Here is an 18780-nt window from a genome sequence, read left to right as displayed (position 1 = left end):
ATCAACTGTGTCCTTTCTCCAAATATCTTCTGCGTTGCAGCCAGTGTAGAGGTGATCATGCCAAGCCTTTCAGTGGTTTCCCACGGCTTTTACACAGACTCCTAACATGGCCTACACTCTGCGTAACTTGCCTATTTTCTTCTTCATGTCTTCATTGAAAATGTGCTCCCCTAGAGAGCAACCACTTAGTCTGTTATCTATGTGGGCTTTTTTTTTTTTTTTAATGTGAAAGAACTTTGCACATGCTGCTTCCTTGGTCTGAAATGCTCTTTCTTCAATTTAACTCCTCCTTCCCACACACATCACTTGCTAAAGGGAACCTTCCCCTGATCTTCCTGACCAGATCAGATCCCATTACCACAGGCAGTCATAGCCTCTTTACACAATCTTTGTAGACCTGTCGTATCTGTAGTTTTACATTTCTTTATAGGATTTTTTTGGTTTATGCTAATATTCTCCATCAGGTAAATTTAATGGGAACAGAAACTATGGCTGCTTTGTATTCCGAGCACTTGTCACGTTAGATGTCAAGTTAGTGTAAGTTGGATGAATGAACAAGTGAAAACAAATGGATAAATATCCAAGTTTGTTGAAATTAATATGTGTTATCCTTTTCCAGAAGGCTTATGTTTGCTCTCACTGAATGCACTTTATATAAATATTTTATGTACACAGAACAGTGTCTATTCATTGATAAGAATATTATATTAATATTATAATTTTTTTATTATCATAAAGGTTAGCTGTTGTTATCACTGAATTCATTCCTTGTGGCAGAAACTATTTTCTGGTTACTTCTGAATCTATTCCTGAACATCCTGTCCCTTACCTAACTCCATTATAAAACTAGACAAAATCACATTCATAACTTGTTTCCCTTATAATTATCGCCATGAGACACAGTTCTGGTTAGTGAAATATAAGTGAAGCTTTCTGGGAAGCTTCCAAAAAGGTATGGACTTCCTGAAAAACAGAAGTCTTTGCATTCCTTTTCCCCTTTTTCCTCATGCAAATATCAACGTGCTATCTAGATTCACAGTAACTATCTTGCAGCTATCAGGAGAAGACAACCCAACTGCAGAGCCACTAAAGCACCAGAAGGTGCCACCTGCTTCAGGCCTGCTTGCTCAATGAGAAAACTAAAACCTATTTTCTTTTCTATTACTTGTCTAGAAAAATACTCCTGATATTCTGCTAACTAGACTTTCTTCCAGACAAATTACCTTACATGGACCAAGATATTTTTTCTCTTTCTTTTTATTTTCCTTTCTTTATATCTTTTTTCTCCTAATAAAATTTCTCTGTCAGTCTCCCTAATAATGTAACCAAAATAAAATAGTATATTTTTCTTAGGAAACAGAAAATTAATTATAATTTTTAAAACTAAAGGAAGATTTTTTAAATTTCTTGAAAGTGAAAGATAGTCATGTCCGACTCTTTGTGACCCTATGGACTTTGTGACCCCATGGAATTCCCTAGGCCAGAATACTGGAGTGGGTAGCCTATCCCTTCTCCAGGGGATCTTCCCGACCCAGGAATTGAACCGAGGTCTCCTGCATTGCAGGCGGATTCTTTATCAACTGAGCTATCAGGAAGGCCTAGTTAATTTACAAATATATGGAAATCAAAATAACATCTGTCTGGTGATATGGCATAAAACATAATTTAAGCTGCTTTGCTTTTGCTCATTCTTAGATATAAAACCAAATTTTAAAGTATTCTAATGTCTATTCAAATACATGAACATTAGCATGTGACATATTCTGATGTGTTCAAGGGTCAAATATTAAATAAGCAGGAAAATAAATCAGATACTCTATAGACATACTTTGACTATGTGCTATAGACTATATTTATTTTTTTCCTAAAAATTAAGTGTAGGAAATATAAATAATACTTTAAGAACTCATAAATCTGAATAAGTAGATTAAACTATGAATCTTAACACATGGGACCAGGATATTTCACCTATATTCCAAATATGGCATATAATTTAGGTTTATATGTTGAGGGTAAGTCTTAGCCTCATGTTATGTCCTTAGAGCAAAAAGGAATATGAATTAAATTATCTGGGGCCAGTGCCTTTTCCAGTCTGTTCTCAGTTCCCCATCTATAAAACAAGGAAGGTAGACCACCAATAAAACATGGATAGCAGACTTCTCTACAGAGCCTAGAAACCAAGTCTCCAAGCTCTCTACCTCTGATGATCTTCTACACATGATTTCCTTTAAAGAAAGAGCTCAGTAACTAAAAATAACTTGGAAACTATTGGACAAAATGATCTCCTAGGTCTCTTCTGATATTAGTTTCATGATGAAGTGATTTCTTTAAACTCCTAAATTCTAAATAGCAAAATCCTATACAGCAAATCTGTTCAATTAAATATGTACATAAGAAAATTCATGTGACAATGTGGTCTTGATTTATTGTCAGAAATACATTCAAATAGAATTTGTGTTTTTACCTTGTGAAAATGCCATCCACAATTCCAATTGTTGCTTCCTCTGCAGGTACGTAGGAGCCAATCTGAGCCATGACAGTAATCAGTGCAACCTGTTTTATATACGAGCTTTTTCCACCCATGTTTGGTCCAGTAATTATCATTACTCTCTCCGAGTCCCCCTAGAAAATTAAAAGGCAATTTCACTTATTGTACCAGAGGGGCTTCTATATAATATCTATAATTTATTCCATAAATGGGAATGTATTAGGCAAAGATTATGCTGTGGTATTTAAATGTCACCCATTAAGCATCACAAAGGGAAAGAAGCTCTCTGTCTTCAGTTTGAACTGTGATATTACAGAACAGTGAATTCTCAGCAGTGCACAAGGTTGTTTCGGAGTATAAAAAAGGAAATAACAAGAATCAACCTAGATGAGATAACCCCTATGGTTTTCTCTTTAAATAATCATTAATCTGCTTATGAGCGTCTTTTATATTACTTACATTTAAAATCTATCAATTTCCATATGTTCATCTTGAAAATTACAGGTATTATACATCTAACTGCAGAAGGCCTAGTCTGAATTGGTAGCACATGATATTTTCAGTTATAGATTTTAATATAGATAGTAAAGAGATTGATAATACCAAATTCTAGGTATCAATTTTATCAGCATTTAATTACTCACTGACATTTCACCAGAGTAAAGTGAAAAAGGCAGAAAAGCTGCAATAATTGCTGTGATTAAATTTCTAGAACTTACCTGTATTAAACAATTCTAGTACTTGCCAAGTATATCCTAAGAGAAACCATCCAAATGCAGTCCTCTACAGAGGAGTCAGCCTTAGGCATCCACGTGCTTTACTATGTGAACATAACGCCCTTGGCAATACCTGCCTGGTCAAGAGTAGCCAATCCATTAACTGACCAACAGCCTAAGAGAACACATAAACATCTTCTGAAACTAGGGTCATCAAATCATCTCTTGGGAGTTGAAATTGAGAACCATGGAGTGCCTGCGTGCATGCTCAGTCACTTCAGTCATGGCTGATTTCTTTGAGCCTCTGCGGACTGTATATAGCCCACAAGACCCCTCTGTTCATAGGATTTTCCAGGCAAGAATACTGGAGTGGGTTGCTATGCCCTCCTCCAGGGATCTTCCTGATGCACGCATGGAGTCCGTGTCTCCTGTGGCTCCTGCATTGCAGGCAGATTCTTTACCACTGAGCCAGTGCAGAAGCCCCAAGAACCATGGGGAGGATCAATCTATTGATAACCAGAGGAGAGGTTGATAAGAAAGGCAGAATGAAGCTACAAGGCACTGGGGACTGTAAATGAGAAGTTATGAGGAACCAAAAGGTATGACATGGGTAAAAAGAATAATTAGCAATGATTAGGAAACAAAAAATAGAGAAGAGCCAAGAGGAGGTGAGATGCCTCATGCAAATAATGGGGGTATCAGATTAAAGCATTATAAAGCCTTACAACTGAGGGGATAAAAAGTAAACCTATTCCATCTCTAAGTTGAAAAAGTGAAGTGTTAGTTTCTCAGTTGTCTGACTCTTTGCAACCCCATGGACTGTAGCCGCCCCCAGGCTCCTCTGTTCATGGAATTCTCCAGGCAAGAATATTGTAGTGGGTTGCCAACCCTTTCTCCAGGAGCTCTATCCAACCCAGGGATCAAACCCACAGTCTCCCACATTGCAGGCAGATTCTTTACTGTCTGAGCCACCAGGGAAACCCTGAATGATAAAACTTGTGATCAAAAATCTTTTAATTTTTCTACAGATGTTAAAAAATAACCTATTATAAACAAACATTTGGCATATGAAATGCTTTGAAAATTCAGATTAAATGAGCAGGGTTCTTTTAAAAAATATATAAAAATAATATAATAAATAGAAAACAATCCAGTATATATTAAAGATTTTATATCTGTAATTAAAAATCCTTCAACAAGAAAAACCCAAACCGAGATAACTTTCCCACTAAGGACAGGGAAGCCTGGCGCGCTGCAGTCCATGGGGTCGGAAAGAGTTGGACACGACTGAACGACTGGAAAAGAAAATCGAAAAAAATAGTATCAATCTTACAAAAACCATTCTAGAGAATAGAACAATAGGGAACTCTTCCCAAATCATTTCTGAAAGCCACCATGATCTTGACATCAAAACCTGACAAGAGCATTACAAGAAAGAAAACTTACAGGTCAACTTCATCCACAAATACAAACACAAGACTCCTCAACAGAATATTAATAAGACAATCCAAAGATATATAAACCATTTAGAATTTTTGAAGAAAATAAGGTTGGTTTAATATTCAAAAGGCAGTTAATGTAATTCACCACATTAACAAAATAAAGAAATTAAACATCCATTCATTTTTTAAAATGTAGGAAAAGGAAATAAAAGATATAAGGATTAGAAAGAGATTAATGAAACTGTCATTACTCCTATATGTCATTACTATGTTACCAGAAAATCTAAAGTGATCTATGAAAATTATTAGAATCTACAAATGAATTGAGCAAACGCTTTAGGTACAAGTTCAGTTTTCAAATGTCAACATAATTTCTACATTTTATCAACAAGTAACTGGAAATTTTTAAAATGATCTAATTTACCACAGTATCAAAAGAAATCAAATATCTAGGAATAAACCTAATGCAATGAACAAGATTTCTACAGAGAAAACTACAAAATATTATTGAAAGAAATTGAAAAAGGTAAACAGTAAAAAAAAAAGTTTCTTTTAAAACAAATTTATAAAAGCTTTTGAAGGCTTGATGCTTTTGAACTCTGATGTTGGAGAAGACTCTTGAGAGTCCTTGGACTGCGAGGAGATCAAACCAGTCAATTCTAAAGGAAATCAGCCCTGAATACTCACTGGAAGGACTGATGCTAAAGCTGAAGCTCCAACACTCTGGCCACCTGATGCAAAGAACCAATTCATTGGAAAAGACTCTGATGCTGGGAAAGACTGAAGGTAAAAGGAGAAGAGGACGGCAGAGGATAAGATGGGTTAGACAGCATCATCAAATCAATGAACACGAACTTGAGCCAACTCCAGGAGATAGTGGAGGACAGGGGAGCCTGGCATGCTGCAGTCCATGGGGTCACAAAGAGATGGACATGACTTAGCAACAAAACAACAATAACAACATTGATCAAAAGATGTCATTAAGAGAATAAAAAATTACAGAATATATGATATACTACTATATATTTCCCAAAGACTTGGATGTAGTGTACATAATGAACTTCCACAAATCAAAACAAAGACAAACTTCAAGAAACATGGTAGAGAAAAAAAAATTTCAGTGACAACAGAAAAAACCACCAATGACCAGTAAGATGACAGTCTACTTTAAATTATTACGAAAACACAAACCAAATCAGGGATACAACATTACTTCACTAAATGGCTACAGTTAAAACTAAAAACTGTCAGTATTAAGCTTTGGCAAAGATGGAGGACAACTAGAATTTTTATATACTATTATTAGGGGAGTAAATTGTATGCTATTTTGGAAAACCGCTTGAGAGAGTCTACTAAAGCTGAAAGTAGACATATCTGAATAATTCTGCTCCCAGGTACATGTCCAACAGAAGTGTACATGATGTACATTAAAAAAAAAATGTAAAAGAATGTTCACAGCAATACTTTCATAATAGTACCAAACTGGAAGTAACTCAAATGTTTACCAACAGAACAGAAAAGTTATATATCTATACAATGAAATTCTCTATGACAATGTAAATATGCAATATGGAAAAAAAAAAAAAGGATGAATCACATAAAACCAATGTTGAATCAAAGAATCCAGACACAAAGAATACATATTGTATGTTTCTATTATATAAAGCTCAAAAACGAAAACAAAAATAACCAAATTATTATTCTTTGGTAAAAGAAATTAGGAGAGTGGTTACCCTCTAGAAGGGAAGGAGTTATTGGGAGGCCCTCCCTTTCTCTACAAATGGAGATTTTAGAATATGTTCCTTCCCATACTATTCTTCCATTTCTTAACCTGGTTTTGGATACTTATATGGGTACACTTTGTGAAAATTATTTAAGCTGTACGCTTACGATTTGTACCTAATTCTGTATGTTATGTTTCAATAAAGGTTATCTTCAAAAGGAAATGAATACATTCTCACAAATTAACCTACATGCAATACAACTGTAGAAGTTAATTCTGAAATTTCTTTGATAGAGTTAAGTCAATTCAACTTTGAAGAATGAGCTGGGAGAGGAGACTTTGTAAAGCTATAGTAATTAAAAGTGCAGCACTGCTTTAGGAACAGGTAAACAGAGAAGTAACAGCAAGCCTGGACACAAACCTATATTGGCACGTGTATATGTGAGAGTTAGGATCACAAATAAGCAGAAAAGATGCCACGCTCAATAAACAATGGTGGGGTAACTGGGTACTCATATAATAAAAGTCAGGCTTGAATCTCACACAGCCTCTAAATCAATCCAGATGGATCAAAGAAAAAATATGAAAAGCAAGCAATCTTTTAGAAGAAAACATGGAAGAACAAGTTAATGACATGAAGGTAGGGAATAATTTACTGTCAAGATAGAGTAAGCAATATAAAAATATAAATCATACAGGAAAAGACTAATATATTTGATTAAATTTTTAAAACCTCTGTTATTAAAAGCAGTCACCAAACACAAAATGAAAAGGCATATAACAAAGAAGTAGTGCTCCTACTTATTAGGACCATCAAAACAATGGAAAAATAGGCAAAGGACATAAATATATTATATACACAAAGGCCAAAAAGCATTTATCAGAGAAAGGAAAATGAAATCAGCAGCATTTTTCAAGGGACCTATACGCTATTCCTCATAGTCTTATAAGAAAAAAAAAAAGAAATATCAATGGTCAAAATTTCTGAAGGAACAATTTTTAAGAAATAACTTTTTACATTCATCATACTATCAGAAAGTTTAAAAGTCTGCTTACATAGCATGTTGGCAAGAACGTGGAGAGCAATTTGGAAATGTTTACTGAAGCTAAAGAGCCCATACACTGGTCTACGTGACACAGTGATTCCCCTTTTAGAAATCTAGGAAAGTACACTAGCACTCAAAAAGACATTTATAAAGCTGTTCAGTGTAATACTGTTTGTATTCATAATAGACAAAAAAATGGAAAAAATCTAATTGTCTATCATTAGGAAAATGAATTGATCTACTTAGTATAATAAAACAATTATTTACAACGTAGAATACAATTGTATTGGGGTATATTTATGTACAGTTTAAGTATATACAAAAATAATTATATCATATTAAGATATATCTATATCAAATAAAAGAATAAAAACCATCCATTATGATAATAAATAACACCAGGATAATAGTGAGGATAGGAGGTGAAGAGGGAGGAAAAGAGATGGCAGTTAATTACATATGACCTTAGCTATATGTGTAATCTTTTACTCACTTCAAAAAAACCTAAATTTTCACAAAATGTCAGTCTTTATATTTGAGTGAAGGGTAAATGAGTATCTATTACATAGGTTTCTGTACCTTCTCCTTTATTTGAAATATCAGGTAGTTAAAAGTTATTTAAGTGAATTACCTTAAGATTTAATTATTTATTCATGGATAATCATGAACAAGGAGAAGGCAATGGCACCCCACTCCAGTACTCTTGCCTGGAAAATCCCATGGGTGGAAGAGCCTGGTGGGCTGCAGTCCATGGGGTCACAAAGAGTCAGACACGACTGAGCAACTTCACTTTCACTTTTCACTTTCATGCATTGGAGAAGGAAATGGCAACCCACTCCAGTGTTCTTGCCTGGAGAATCCCAGGGACGGGGGAGCCTGGTGGGCTGCCGTCTATGGGGTTGCACAGAGTTGAACACGACTGAAGCGACTTAGCAGCAGCAGCAGTCATGAATAATCAAGTAACTCTTTACAAAGACACTAGTATAACTTACGAAAAATTCACAAGTTTCAAACATTTTGTTATTTGGACTTCTTAGTGTATTACACGAAAAACAACTATTATAGAAATCTAGCACATAATGGAAAATGAAAGAATACAGCACAAAGCAGACAGCCCACAGAAGGGTTACTCCCGTCATGCTAAGGCCCCCCATGAAGGCCTGGTTTATGGAGCTGCCTGAAGCGGAACTACCCAACTCGATGAGCACAAGAGGGTGGCCAAGGAAATGTGGGAGTCAAATTTTTGTTTAAATCAGTAATTTAGGGAAGCTATGAGACAAAGGAAAATGAACACCTTTTATCTGGTAGACACCTTACTCTTTTCAACATCTTAAAAAATAAGTAATTATATTTATTCTTCAATTCTGTTTTTCCTTCCAAACAGAATCAATAATTTGACAGAGTATCTTAAAAAATCTTAATTTAATAACCAAATAATTTAGTAAATAAGATATACAGTGATAAAGCAAAATAAAATAGAAAATAATGTTTGTAATTAGAAGACAGTATCGGTTTCTGGCTTTCATTCAGTTCAGTTTAGTTGCTCAGTCATGTCCAGCTCTTTGCGATCCCATGGACTGTAGCATGCCAGGCGTCCCTGTCCATCACCAACTCCCAGAGCTCGCTCAAACTCATGTCCATCAAGTCGGTAATGCCATCCAACTATCTCATCCTCTGTTGTCCCCTTCTCCTCCCACCTTCAATCTTTCCCAGCATCAGGGTCTTTTCTAATGAGTCAGTTCTTTGCATCTGGCCAAAGTATTGGAGTTCAGCTTTAGCATCAGTCCTTTTAGTGAATATTCAGGACTGATTTCCATTAAGATGGACTGGTTTGACTCCTCACAGTCCAAGGGACTCTCAAGAGTCTTCTCCAACACCACAGTTCAAAAGCATCAATTCTTCAGTGCTCAGTTTTCCTTATCGTCCAACTCTCACATCCATACATGACTACTGGAAAAATAGCTTTAACTATATGGACCTTTGTCAGTAAAGTAATGTCTCTGCTTTTTAATATGCTGTCTAGGTTTGTCAGTATGAAAAGACTTTCATTAACAAGGTACAATCTCATCTTCTCATCTGTAAGAATGAGTAATAGAAATCCTGGCCTTACACAAATTTTGTGAAATTTAACTAAATAAGAAAAAAATTATGTGAAAGTCCTTCAAAATTATCAACACTAATGATTTTTGTAAATCACTGTTTCTTAAAACTAAGCCACATGAAGAAAAAAGTTGCAACACACTCTAGAGTATCTGAAACAGCAAAAATGAACAAAAGGCAATGAAAGTTTTTTTGCCTTAGACTTTTTTTTTTTTACAATACTGTATTGGTTTTGCCATATATTGACATGCCTTAGACTTAATGTAAAAGTCAAATGTGAAACTTACTGGAAGAGTTTGATAAGTAAAATAAGCATGTGTATGCATGGGGTCGCAGAGTCAGACATGACTGAGCGACTGAACTGAACTGATGGCACATACACAAATAGAAATGTTACTTTCTTTTGGATTTAAATTGCATGTAAGTCAGTGAAAAATGGATAAGCAAATCTGGTACTTCCTATTATTTTCAAGAGGAACGACATTTTTCTTCTACACTGAACTACACAGAAACTGCTGTTATTTAGAACCACATCATCATGTACATGTTCCTTGAATACTTCGTCTCTCCTTCAATACAGGACAGCAAAGCTTTTAATTTTTTATTTCAGAGCCAACTGATGCACAGAAATCAATTCTCTGTATTTAGCTTCTCCAAGCCTTTCTTTCCTCACCTGTAACATGGGAAGAAAGGCCTGGAGAAGCTAAGTATCTTGGCCAGTAACACAGAGCCACTACAGTAGCTAACATCCTGACAGATGTCTCAAAGGGAACTTCCACTCAGTGACAAGAAATCACAGTCACTGCTAAATAGGAGGAGTGCTCCCCTAGCTCTGGGCCAGCATCCTTGGATTCCTCACTGGATAAACTACAGTAATGATCAATCAGTATCTATGAAGTTATAAGATGCAAAGAAGGGAAAAAAAAGTTGTCTAATGTTAATTTCCAAGACTTGAATATCAGCTAATTTTCTGCAAAAACTGTCTTCTTCCTTGACAGGTACAGATATTCACATCCATCCTTTAAAAAGAATCATGGTAGAACTATTTATATAATAGTTGCAGACTGATGAAAAGTTTGACAGTTTCAAAGTGTTTTATTCCCTGAAAACATCAATCAATGGCACATTATAGTAAGAGGACTTCCCTGGTGGTCCAGTGGTAAAGAATCTACCTGCAAATGCAGGGGAAACAGGTTCGATCCCTGGTCCAGGAAGATCTCACATGCTGTGGAACAACTAAGCCTGTGTGCCACAACTACTGAGCGCCACATCTACTGAGCGCAAGCCCGAGAGCCTGGTTACTCTGCAACAGGAGAAGCCATCACAATGAGAAGGACACGCACTGCAGCAAAGAGAAGCCCCCACTTGCCACAACTAGAGAAAGCCCATGCACAGCAACAAAGCCCCAGCACAACCAATAATAAATAATTTTTTTTAATAGCATGTTACAGTAAGAGACTCCTTAGTGAAAGCTCTGTCCAGGCAAGCGCTCAGCCAAATTTTTATACTTTTCACTCTAGGTACCTGTCAAATAGAAAGGGGGAGAATGAGGCTGGAGAGTTTAGGCTGCATGCTAAGATACCAAGATAAAAGTCCAAATCTTTCCGACATCTCCATGCTTTCCAATTTACATCCTACTGAGAGCTAGTGGTTACTCAGCCCAACCCCTGCACTTTATGGATGACGAAATCAAGACCCAGTGAGGATGGTGGCCTATCCAGAGATGACAGTACACTAACAGCAAAGTAGGATTTGAATTTACCTCTTCCATCATGGTTAGGCACTCTCCCACTACACCCATGTACCAAAAAGTGGTATATGATGAGAAATTTTTTTTTTTTAAGGAACAGAGAAAGTGCTAGAATAGAAAGAAATTATTTCTGGCCAGATGGGGAAGGCTTTAAGGAGGCAGTAGCATTTTGGGGGCCTTGAAGGCTGAGTAGTGCAAACAGTGAAGATGAGTGAGACAGGAAAAGAAACAGGAACATTCTGTATCACGGAACAGTTTAAAAAGCGGTTATCCTTGACACTCAAACGGTGAAGAGTTTTATGTTATCAATCTATAACAAAGGAGGCAAGAGTATACAATGATGACAGTCTCTTCAATAAGTGGTGCTGGGAAAACCAGATAGTTACGTGTAAAAGAACTAAATTAGAACGTTCTCTAATACAACAACACAAAAATGAACTCAAAATGGATGAAAGACCTAAATGTAAGACTGGATACTGTAAAACTCTTAGAGGAGAACATAGGCAGAACACTTCCTGACATAAATTGCAGAAAGATCTTTTCTGATGTACTTCCTAGAGAAACGAAAATAAAAACAAAAATAAACAAACGGGGCCTAATGAAATTTAAAGGCTTTTGCACAGCAAAGGAAACCATCAACAAAACGAAAAGAAAACCCACAGAATGGGAGAAAATATTTACAAATAAAGTGACTGATCAGGGTTAATTTCTAAAATATACAAGCAGTTCATACAATTCAATAACAAAAACAAACAACACAATCGAAAAATGGACAGCAGACCTAAACAGACATTTCTCCAAAGAAGATATACAGATAGCCAACGGGCACATGAAAAGATGCTCAAAACTGTTGATTATTAGAGAAATACGAATCGAAACTATGAGGTACCACCTCACACCAGTCAGAATGACCACCACAAAGAAGTCTACAGAAAGCAAATGCTGGAGAGGTTGTGGAGGAAAGGGAATCCTCCTACACTGTTGGTGGGAATGTGAATTGATACAGTCACTATGGAGAATAGTATGGAGGTTCCTTAAAAAACTAAAAACAGAACTACCATATGATCCAGCAATCCCAATCGTGGCCAAATATCTAGAGAAAACCATAATTCCATAAGATACATGCACACCAATGTTCACTGCAGAACTATTTACGATAGCCAAGACGTGGAAGCGACCTAAATGTCCATCAGTGGAGGAATGGATAAAGAAGATGTAGTATATATATACCATGAAATACTACTCCACCATAAAAAAGAACAAAATAATGCCATTTGTAGCAATGTGAATGAACCTAGAGACTGTCATACTGAGTGACGTAAGTCAGACAAAGACAATATCATATGATACCATTTTTATGTGGAATCTAAAGAAATAGTACAAATGAACCTATTTACAGAAGTTGAGTCACAGATGTAGAAAACAAACTTGTTGTTACCAGGGGGAAGAGCAGGATAAATTGGAAGATCAGGGTTGACATATACACACTTATATATAGAATAGATAACCTATTAAGAACCTAATGCACAGCACAAGGAACTCTATTCAATACTCTGAAATGAGCTGTATGGGAATAGAATCTAAAAATAGAATCTAAAAAAAGTGTGGATACATATGTACATATAACTGACTCACTTTGCTGAAGAGCAGAAACTAATACAACACTGTAAATCAACTATACTCCAATAAAAAAATTAATTTAAAAAAGAGTAAGAAAAAAACATTGATTTTTTTTTTAAAGCAGTTATACAAAATGTCCTTCTTTAACTCACTGTTTCATAATCAGGAAGAAAGGAGACAGAAGCAACAGAAAACAACACTGATGCCATTAATGTTTCCTTCAATCATTAACAATACATCTGATGATTATGCTATGTGAAAAACACATTTATAGTGATTCTCACTGAAAATAAACTACAGACTGGCAGAAAAGACTTTGTACAACCAATGCTGTAAGAAAGATCCTAAAGAGACTCTTCAAAAATGATACAAATGAACTTATTACAAAACAGAATAGACTCACAGACACAGAAAACAAATTTATGGTTACCAAAGGGGAAGAGGTAGTGGGGATTAATAACTGTAGACAGTCAAACACACAGATATACATATATATCTATATACAGAGATAGATATAAAAAAAAACTATATCACTTTGCTATACATGTGAAACATTGAAAATCAACTATACTTCAATAAAAAATAAAAAGAAATGGAAAGGTCACAAAGAATTAGGTAGGAAAAGAAGAAAAGTCATCAGATCAGGATCTAGGCCCCTGGGAAAGGACACAGAAGAGAAAAGGGATCCTTCCTGGGGAGTGATCCGGTCAAGCCACATACTGGGTGTCCCGACCTGGAGTACAACACCAGGAAGACAAGTCCCCTGAGCTGCTTAGAAAGCCAGCGGTACTAACAGGAAGGCCTAAAGAAACCTAGCAACATAAACAAACCCCATGCATGGATGCTAAGTTACTTCAGTTGCGTCTGACTCTGTGCGACCCCATGGACAGCAGCCCACCAGGCTCCTCTGTCCACAGGATTCTCCAGGCAAGAACACTGGAGTGGGTTGCCATTTCCTTCTCCAAATAAACCCCAAGGTAGCCACAAATCAAAATCCTACAATAAATAAACAAAAATTAGAGAGAAAGGAGGACAAGCATAACACTAAACAAGAATCATCAAACCACAGGTAGGTAAAATAATAAAAGAACAGACAAACTACAAAAACAATCAGAAAGCAATTAACAAAACGGCAATGACAGTAAGTACATGTGCGTACGTGCATGCTCAGCTGCATCAGTAGTGTCTAACTCTTTGTGACTCTATGGACTCTAGCCTGCCAGGCTCCTCTGTCCATGGGATTCTCCAGGCAAGAATATCAGAGTGAGCTGTCATATCCTCCTCCAGGGATCAGACTTGAGTCTCTGTGTCTGCTGCACTGCAGGTAGATTCTACCCACTGAGCCACCTGGGAAGCCCTAGTAAGTATATGCCTACCAATAATCACTTTAAATCACAATGAACCAAATGCTTCAGGCAAAACACACAGGATGGCTAATGAGATTTTTAAAGTAAGGACTCATCTATTTGCTGCCTACAGAAGACTTGCTTCAGAGTTAGAGACACACATATTGAACATGAGGGTGAGAAAGATATTTCATGCAAATGAAAACAAGAGAGTGGAGGTAGCAATATTCATAAGAGACTAAACAGACTCTGAAACAAGGTCTATAATAACAAAAGACAAAAAAAGGGCATTATACAATGACAAAGGAACTAATACAAGAAGAAGCTATAACACTCATTAATATTTTTGTACCTAATACAATACAGTGGTGTTGGAGAAGACACTTGCGAGTCCCTTGGACTACAGTCAATCCTAAAGGAAATCAACCCTGAATATTCATTGGAAGGACTGATGCTGAAGCTGAAACTCCAGTACTTTGGCTACCTGATGTGAAGAACTGACTCTTTGGAAAAGACCCTGATCCTGGTAAAGATTGAAGGCGGGAGGACAAGGGGATGACAGAGAATGAGATGGCTGGATGGCATTACCTACTCCATGGACATGAGTTTGAGCAAGCTCTGGGAGATGGTGGAGGACAGATAAAACTGTCCTTCTCTGGGATGTGGGTTTCCCTTGGGTTACACAGATACACAGGGTTCCAGTACTTCCTGGGAATCTTCCTGCTTTGCATTTGACTAACATTTACAAGGCACCAACTATATCTTCCCCTTTCTCCTTCCCAATGTTTATATTATTTATATTTTTTACAAAAACACAAACTAAAACCCCCACCTTTGATTTCTATCAAAAACCCATCTATTACATGAAGAACAAGGATCTACTGTATAGCACATGGAACTCTGCTCAGTGTTATGTGGCAGCCTGGATTAGGAGGGGACTTTGGAAGAGAACTGATACATGTATATGAATGGCTGAATCCCTTTGCTGTGTCCACCTAAAACTATCACAACACTGTTAATCAGCTACACCCCAATACAAAATAAAGAGTTTTTAAAAATCCATCCATTACAAAGTCATTTGGCTTAAAATGCAGAAAACTCCTGAGATTACAGTAGGTTATGGTGGAGTTTCCCAAGTAGTACTGAGACAGGCTGGGGTCTGGGATCTGGGATACTTTGCTGTAGTGCTTGCATCTGGACAAGTATCTCTTTGAGTGTTATATTCTGTTAAATACAAAGAAACTATAAGGGACCATAAATAACTGCATATATATACAGTTGGGGCAAATTATGGACAATAATGTATAAAGAGACCAAAAATCCAACTGCCACTTCTGAAGGCCAGGAGCAAAACAAGGGTACTGCGCATGCCTCCTGCATACAACACCAACAAAGGGGTGGGCAAACCACCTAAGCTCCCCCTCTGGCCTGACCCTGGACACACCCCTATACTCCCCCATATAAGGAACCAGCTCAGCTCCCTTGAGCAAGCAAGGGAAACTGCTGCTTTTTATCACTCTCTACTGCTGCTGCAGGGGCCCCAATAAACTCATGCCTGGCCTCTTAACAATTTCTATCGATTAAGGAGCCCAAGAACCCTGGTTGGTAGCAGTATGTCTTGGCATACTGCGTCTTGGACTGCCTCAAAGGTTACAGGTGTTCTAAAACGTTGACCCTCAAAGTGGCAGGTGGGGCTGGGGTGGTCAGAGCCCTTGGGCCAACCTCATTTTCTCTGAGCAACCTCTTCCTCCAATGTACCAGCGCTGTAATCATTTTCTTGGTGTGCTGTCAAGTGAAAAGGGTTGGCAAGCACTGGCTTGCCTTAGAATACGTGTTTTGGGAAACAGGTCATGACTATTTGACTTTAGAAACCCCCAGCAAGTCGATTCCCCTTTCTGGGCCTTGGTTTACTCCCAAGTCACACCAAATGATCCCTAATACCCCTTCTAGTTCTTCAGTATAATTACTGTATGAATTGTGAACTCCTAATATGATATCCTGAAAAAAAACATTTCGTGAAGGAAAAAAAAGCACAAATTTAAAGTAAGACTTGGCGACTGCTCAAAACTTCAAAGCTAATCCCTTTTTATTTAACAAATCTGACTGGATCCCTGCTATGTGCCAGAGAACTGCAACTGACAGTATGATTACAACTAAAGAGGAGAAGCAAAGCCCCTGTTCTCTTTAAGCTTATAAGCCACTGGCAACCACAAACCCAAAAAAAGGCAATTACAATTTAGTGGGATAAAGACTAAACGAGGGAGAAACATAGAGTGTTGCGGGCATACGACGGGGGGGACCCATCCCAGCTTCGGGAGGGAAGCCTTAGTCAGGATGCGACACCAAGACCACACTTAAAGAACGAGCAGGAGCTGGAGGGTGGACGGGGTGCGATGTGGGCGTGTGGGAGGTGGGTGTGGACGGTGCGGGGGAAGATGACGTTCTAGGCTGAGGGGAGACCATCTGCCAAGTCCTAGAGGAGCAGTAGCTTGGGAGCTGCACGGCTGGAATTTTCAGCGTTAATTCGAATGAGGGAGTGATATGACAGGTTAGGAAAAGCCCTGTGGCTGCAGAGTGGAGAAAAAACTGGAGGTGGGCAGATCCAGTGGCTGTTAAGTCTACAAATACTCAGATTATGTAAGGAGTCGGGGAAGGGAACCAAAAAAAGAGGGTTTAAAAGTGTATTCCTTTCAATTATGCTTGCAGAAGTCAAACAAGGTCTCCTAGAAGATGAGGCAGAGCGAGGTCTTAAAGGCTGAAAAGAAATATACAATAGCTCCTTAAAAAAATTTTTTTTTTGTATTTTTATCTTTTTGATGTTCAGAAGAAACAATAACTAAATGCTAAACATTAGGTAGGGATATATTTAAAAGATACTTGAAAAGTTCTCTTCATTTAAACCCACTTTCAGTGAAATGACTCCTTTCATGTCAATGCTTGAGAAGGCTTTTTCCTCAGCCTTCTTTACAGAGTTATACAATCTCCCTGAGAGACAGACCCAGAATCTAAACCCCCTGAACATGCCTCATGATCACTGTGGAAGCCCTAACTCCATCTCAGCCCTCTCTCCTGGCTTTTATATCCACCTTCATATTGAGATCTCCACCAAACGTCCCACAAGTACCCCACAGTTCCTATTTGAGTCTTTGCTAATACTCCTCCAGGAAACTCAATATAGCAGTTTAAAAAAATGTTAGTTTGTTTATTGACCATTTGGATATCCTCTACTTTGTTATGCCTGTTCAAGTCTGTTGCAATTTTTCTACTGGATAGTCCATTAGGTCCCTCCGTTTTTAATTGGATCAATTTCTCACCAGATTAGAGATATTATATCTCTTCTTTGTGAGCCTAAATTCAAGCACAATATTGACACAAAGTAGTTGAGTTAAAATCTATAAGAATAAAATATTCATAAAACAATGCTAGCAAAAATTTGTAAATCAATGCAAGATTGTGAAATGTGAAAAAATGAGTATTCTTCAGTTATACACATACACATATATTATTTTTCAGATTATTCTCCACTATAGGTTATTACAAGAGATTGACTATAGCTCCCTGTGCTATACGGCAAACCTTTGTTGAGTGTCAGGTATCTAAAAAAATGAGTATTCTTAAAACTGGTTGAGGAAAAGTGGGCAGTAACTTGGCTCATTTAGAAACATTATAATCAGTTCATATAATACAGATCCAGAAAAGTACACTCATAATTACATGTACAAAAGACCATTTCTTAAAATTACATGACTGTCAAAAGCAATAATGCCACTTGACTTTCAGGAAATTATTTTCAGAGTATATTTTATAATTAACACCTATAAAATATTTAAAATTGAGTTGTACATAGTAAGTTCTTCTTCAACACTATCCCTATATAGAAATTTATACCCTGCAAAAAAGACTGTACTTCGCCATAGCAACAGTTCTGTATCAACTCCTACTCAAGTTAGAAAAAGCATATGTAAAAGAAATGAATATTCTGGAATATTCTGAAGTGCTTGCTGGAATAAATCGCTCCATTCATTTTGTAAAAATTTAAATAAAAGAGTTCAACATTTCTTTAAAACATCCCTGTCATTAGGCTAATTTAGTTTCTCAAATTTTGCTGTTTTAAATAGTGTAATACATTACTTAATAGAAAGGAGGGGAATGAAAAGGAAACAAAAATAAAAATTCAGTGTCAAGAATAACATACATGAGATCAAGTTGACTGATGTTTAGGGGCATGGGAATAATAATAGGAAATGATATTTCAAGTGATTTATAAGTAAACCAAGGTACTAAGGGGAACAGCTGTATTATTTTCTCAAGAAAAGCTACACCTTACTAGTATCATGGACACTGAAAAAGGAATTCTTATGTTCACAGAGACTTCCTATAAAAGACAATAAATACATTAGTGCCTGTTAACTTGGTTTGATAAATCAAGCAACTCACAAATTCTCTAAGGAGAATAAGCATGTTTACAGACATCAGAGATCTAGTTATGTACTATTCCAAGTTTCTGTATGATACTGCCAGCTAAAAACTGCCACCTTCCATTTGCCTC

General features: G+C 36.9%; 1 protein-coding gene across 1 annotated transcript in view; it reads right to left on the bottom strand.

The window, feature by feature from the left end:
• MSH3 (mutS homolog 3) overlaps positions 1-18780 on the bottom strand; it is a 189731-nt gene that overhangs the window by 36289 nt on the left and 134662 nt on the right. The window contains exon 20 of the mRNA XM_052643629.1: positions 2465-2622. Coding sequence (XP_052499589.1) covers positions 2465-2622 — 158 coding nt within the window. The remainder of the gene's footprint in view (positions 1-2464; positions 2623-18780) is intronic.

This window comes from Budorcas taxicolor, chromosome 7 (genome assembly GCF_023091745.1).
Source record: "Budorcas taxicolor isolate Tak-1 chromosome 7, Takin1.1, whole genome shotgun sequence".
Taxonomy (NCBI): Eukaryota; Metazoa; Chordata; class Mammalia; order Artiodactyla; family Bovidae; genus Budorcas; species Budorcas taxicolor.
Note: the sequence above shows the minus strand (reverse complement) of the source record. Positions and strands in the feature narration are given on the sequence as shown.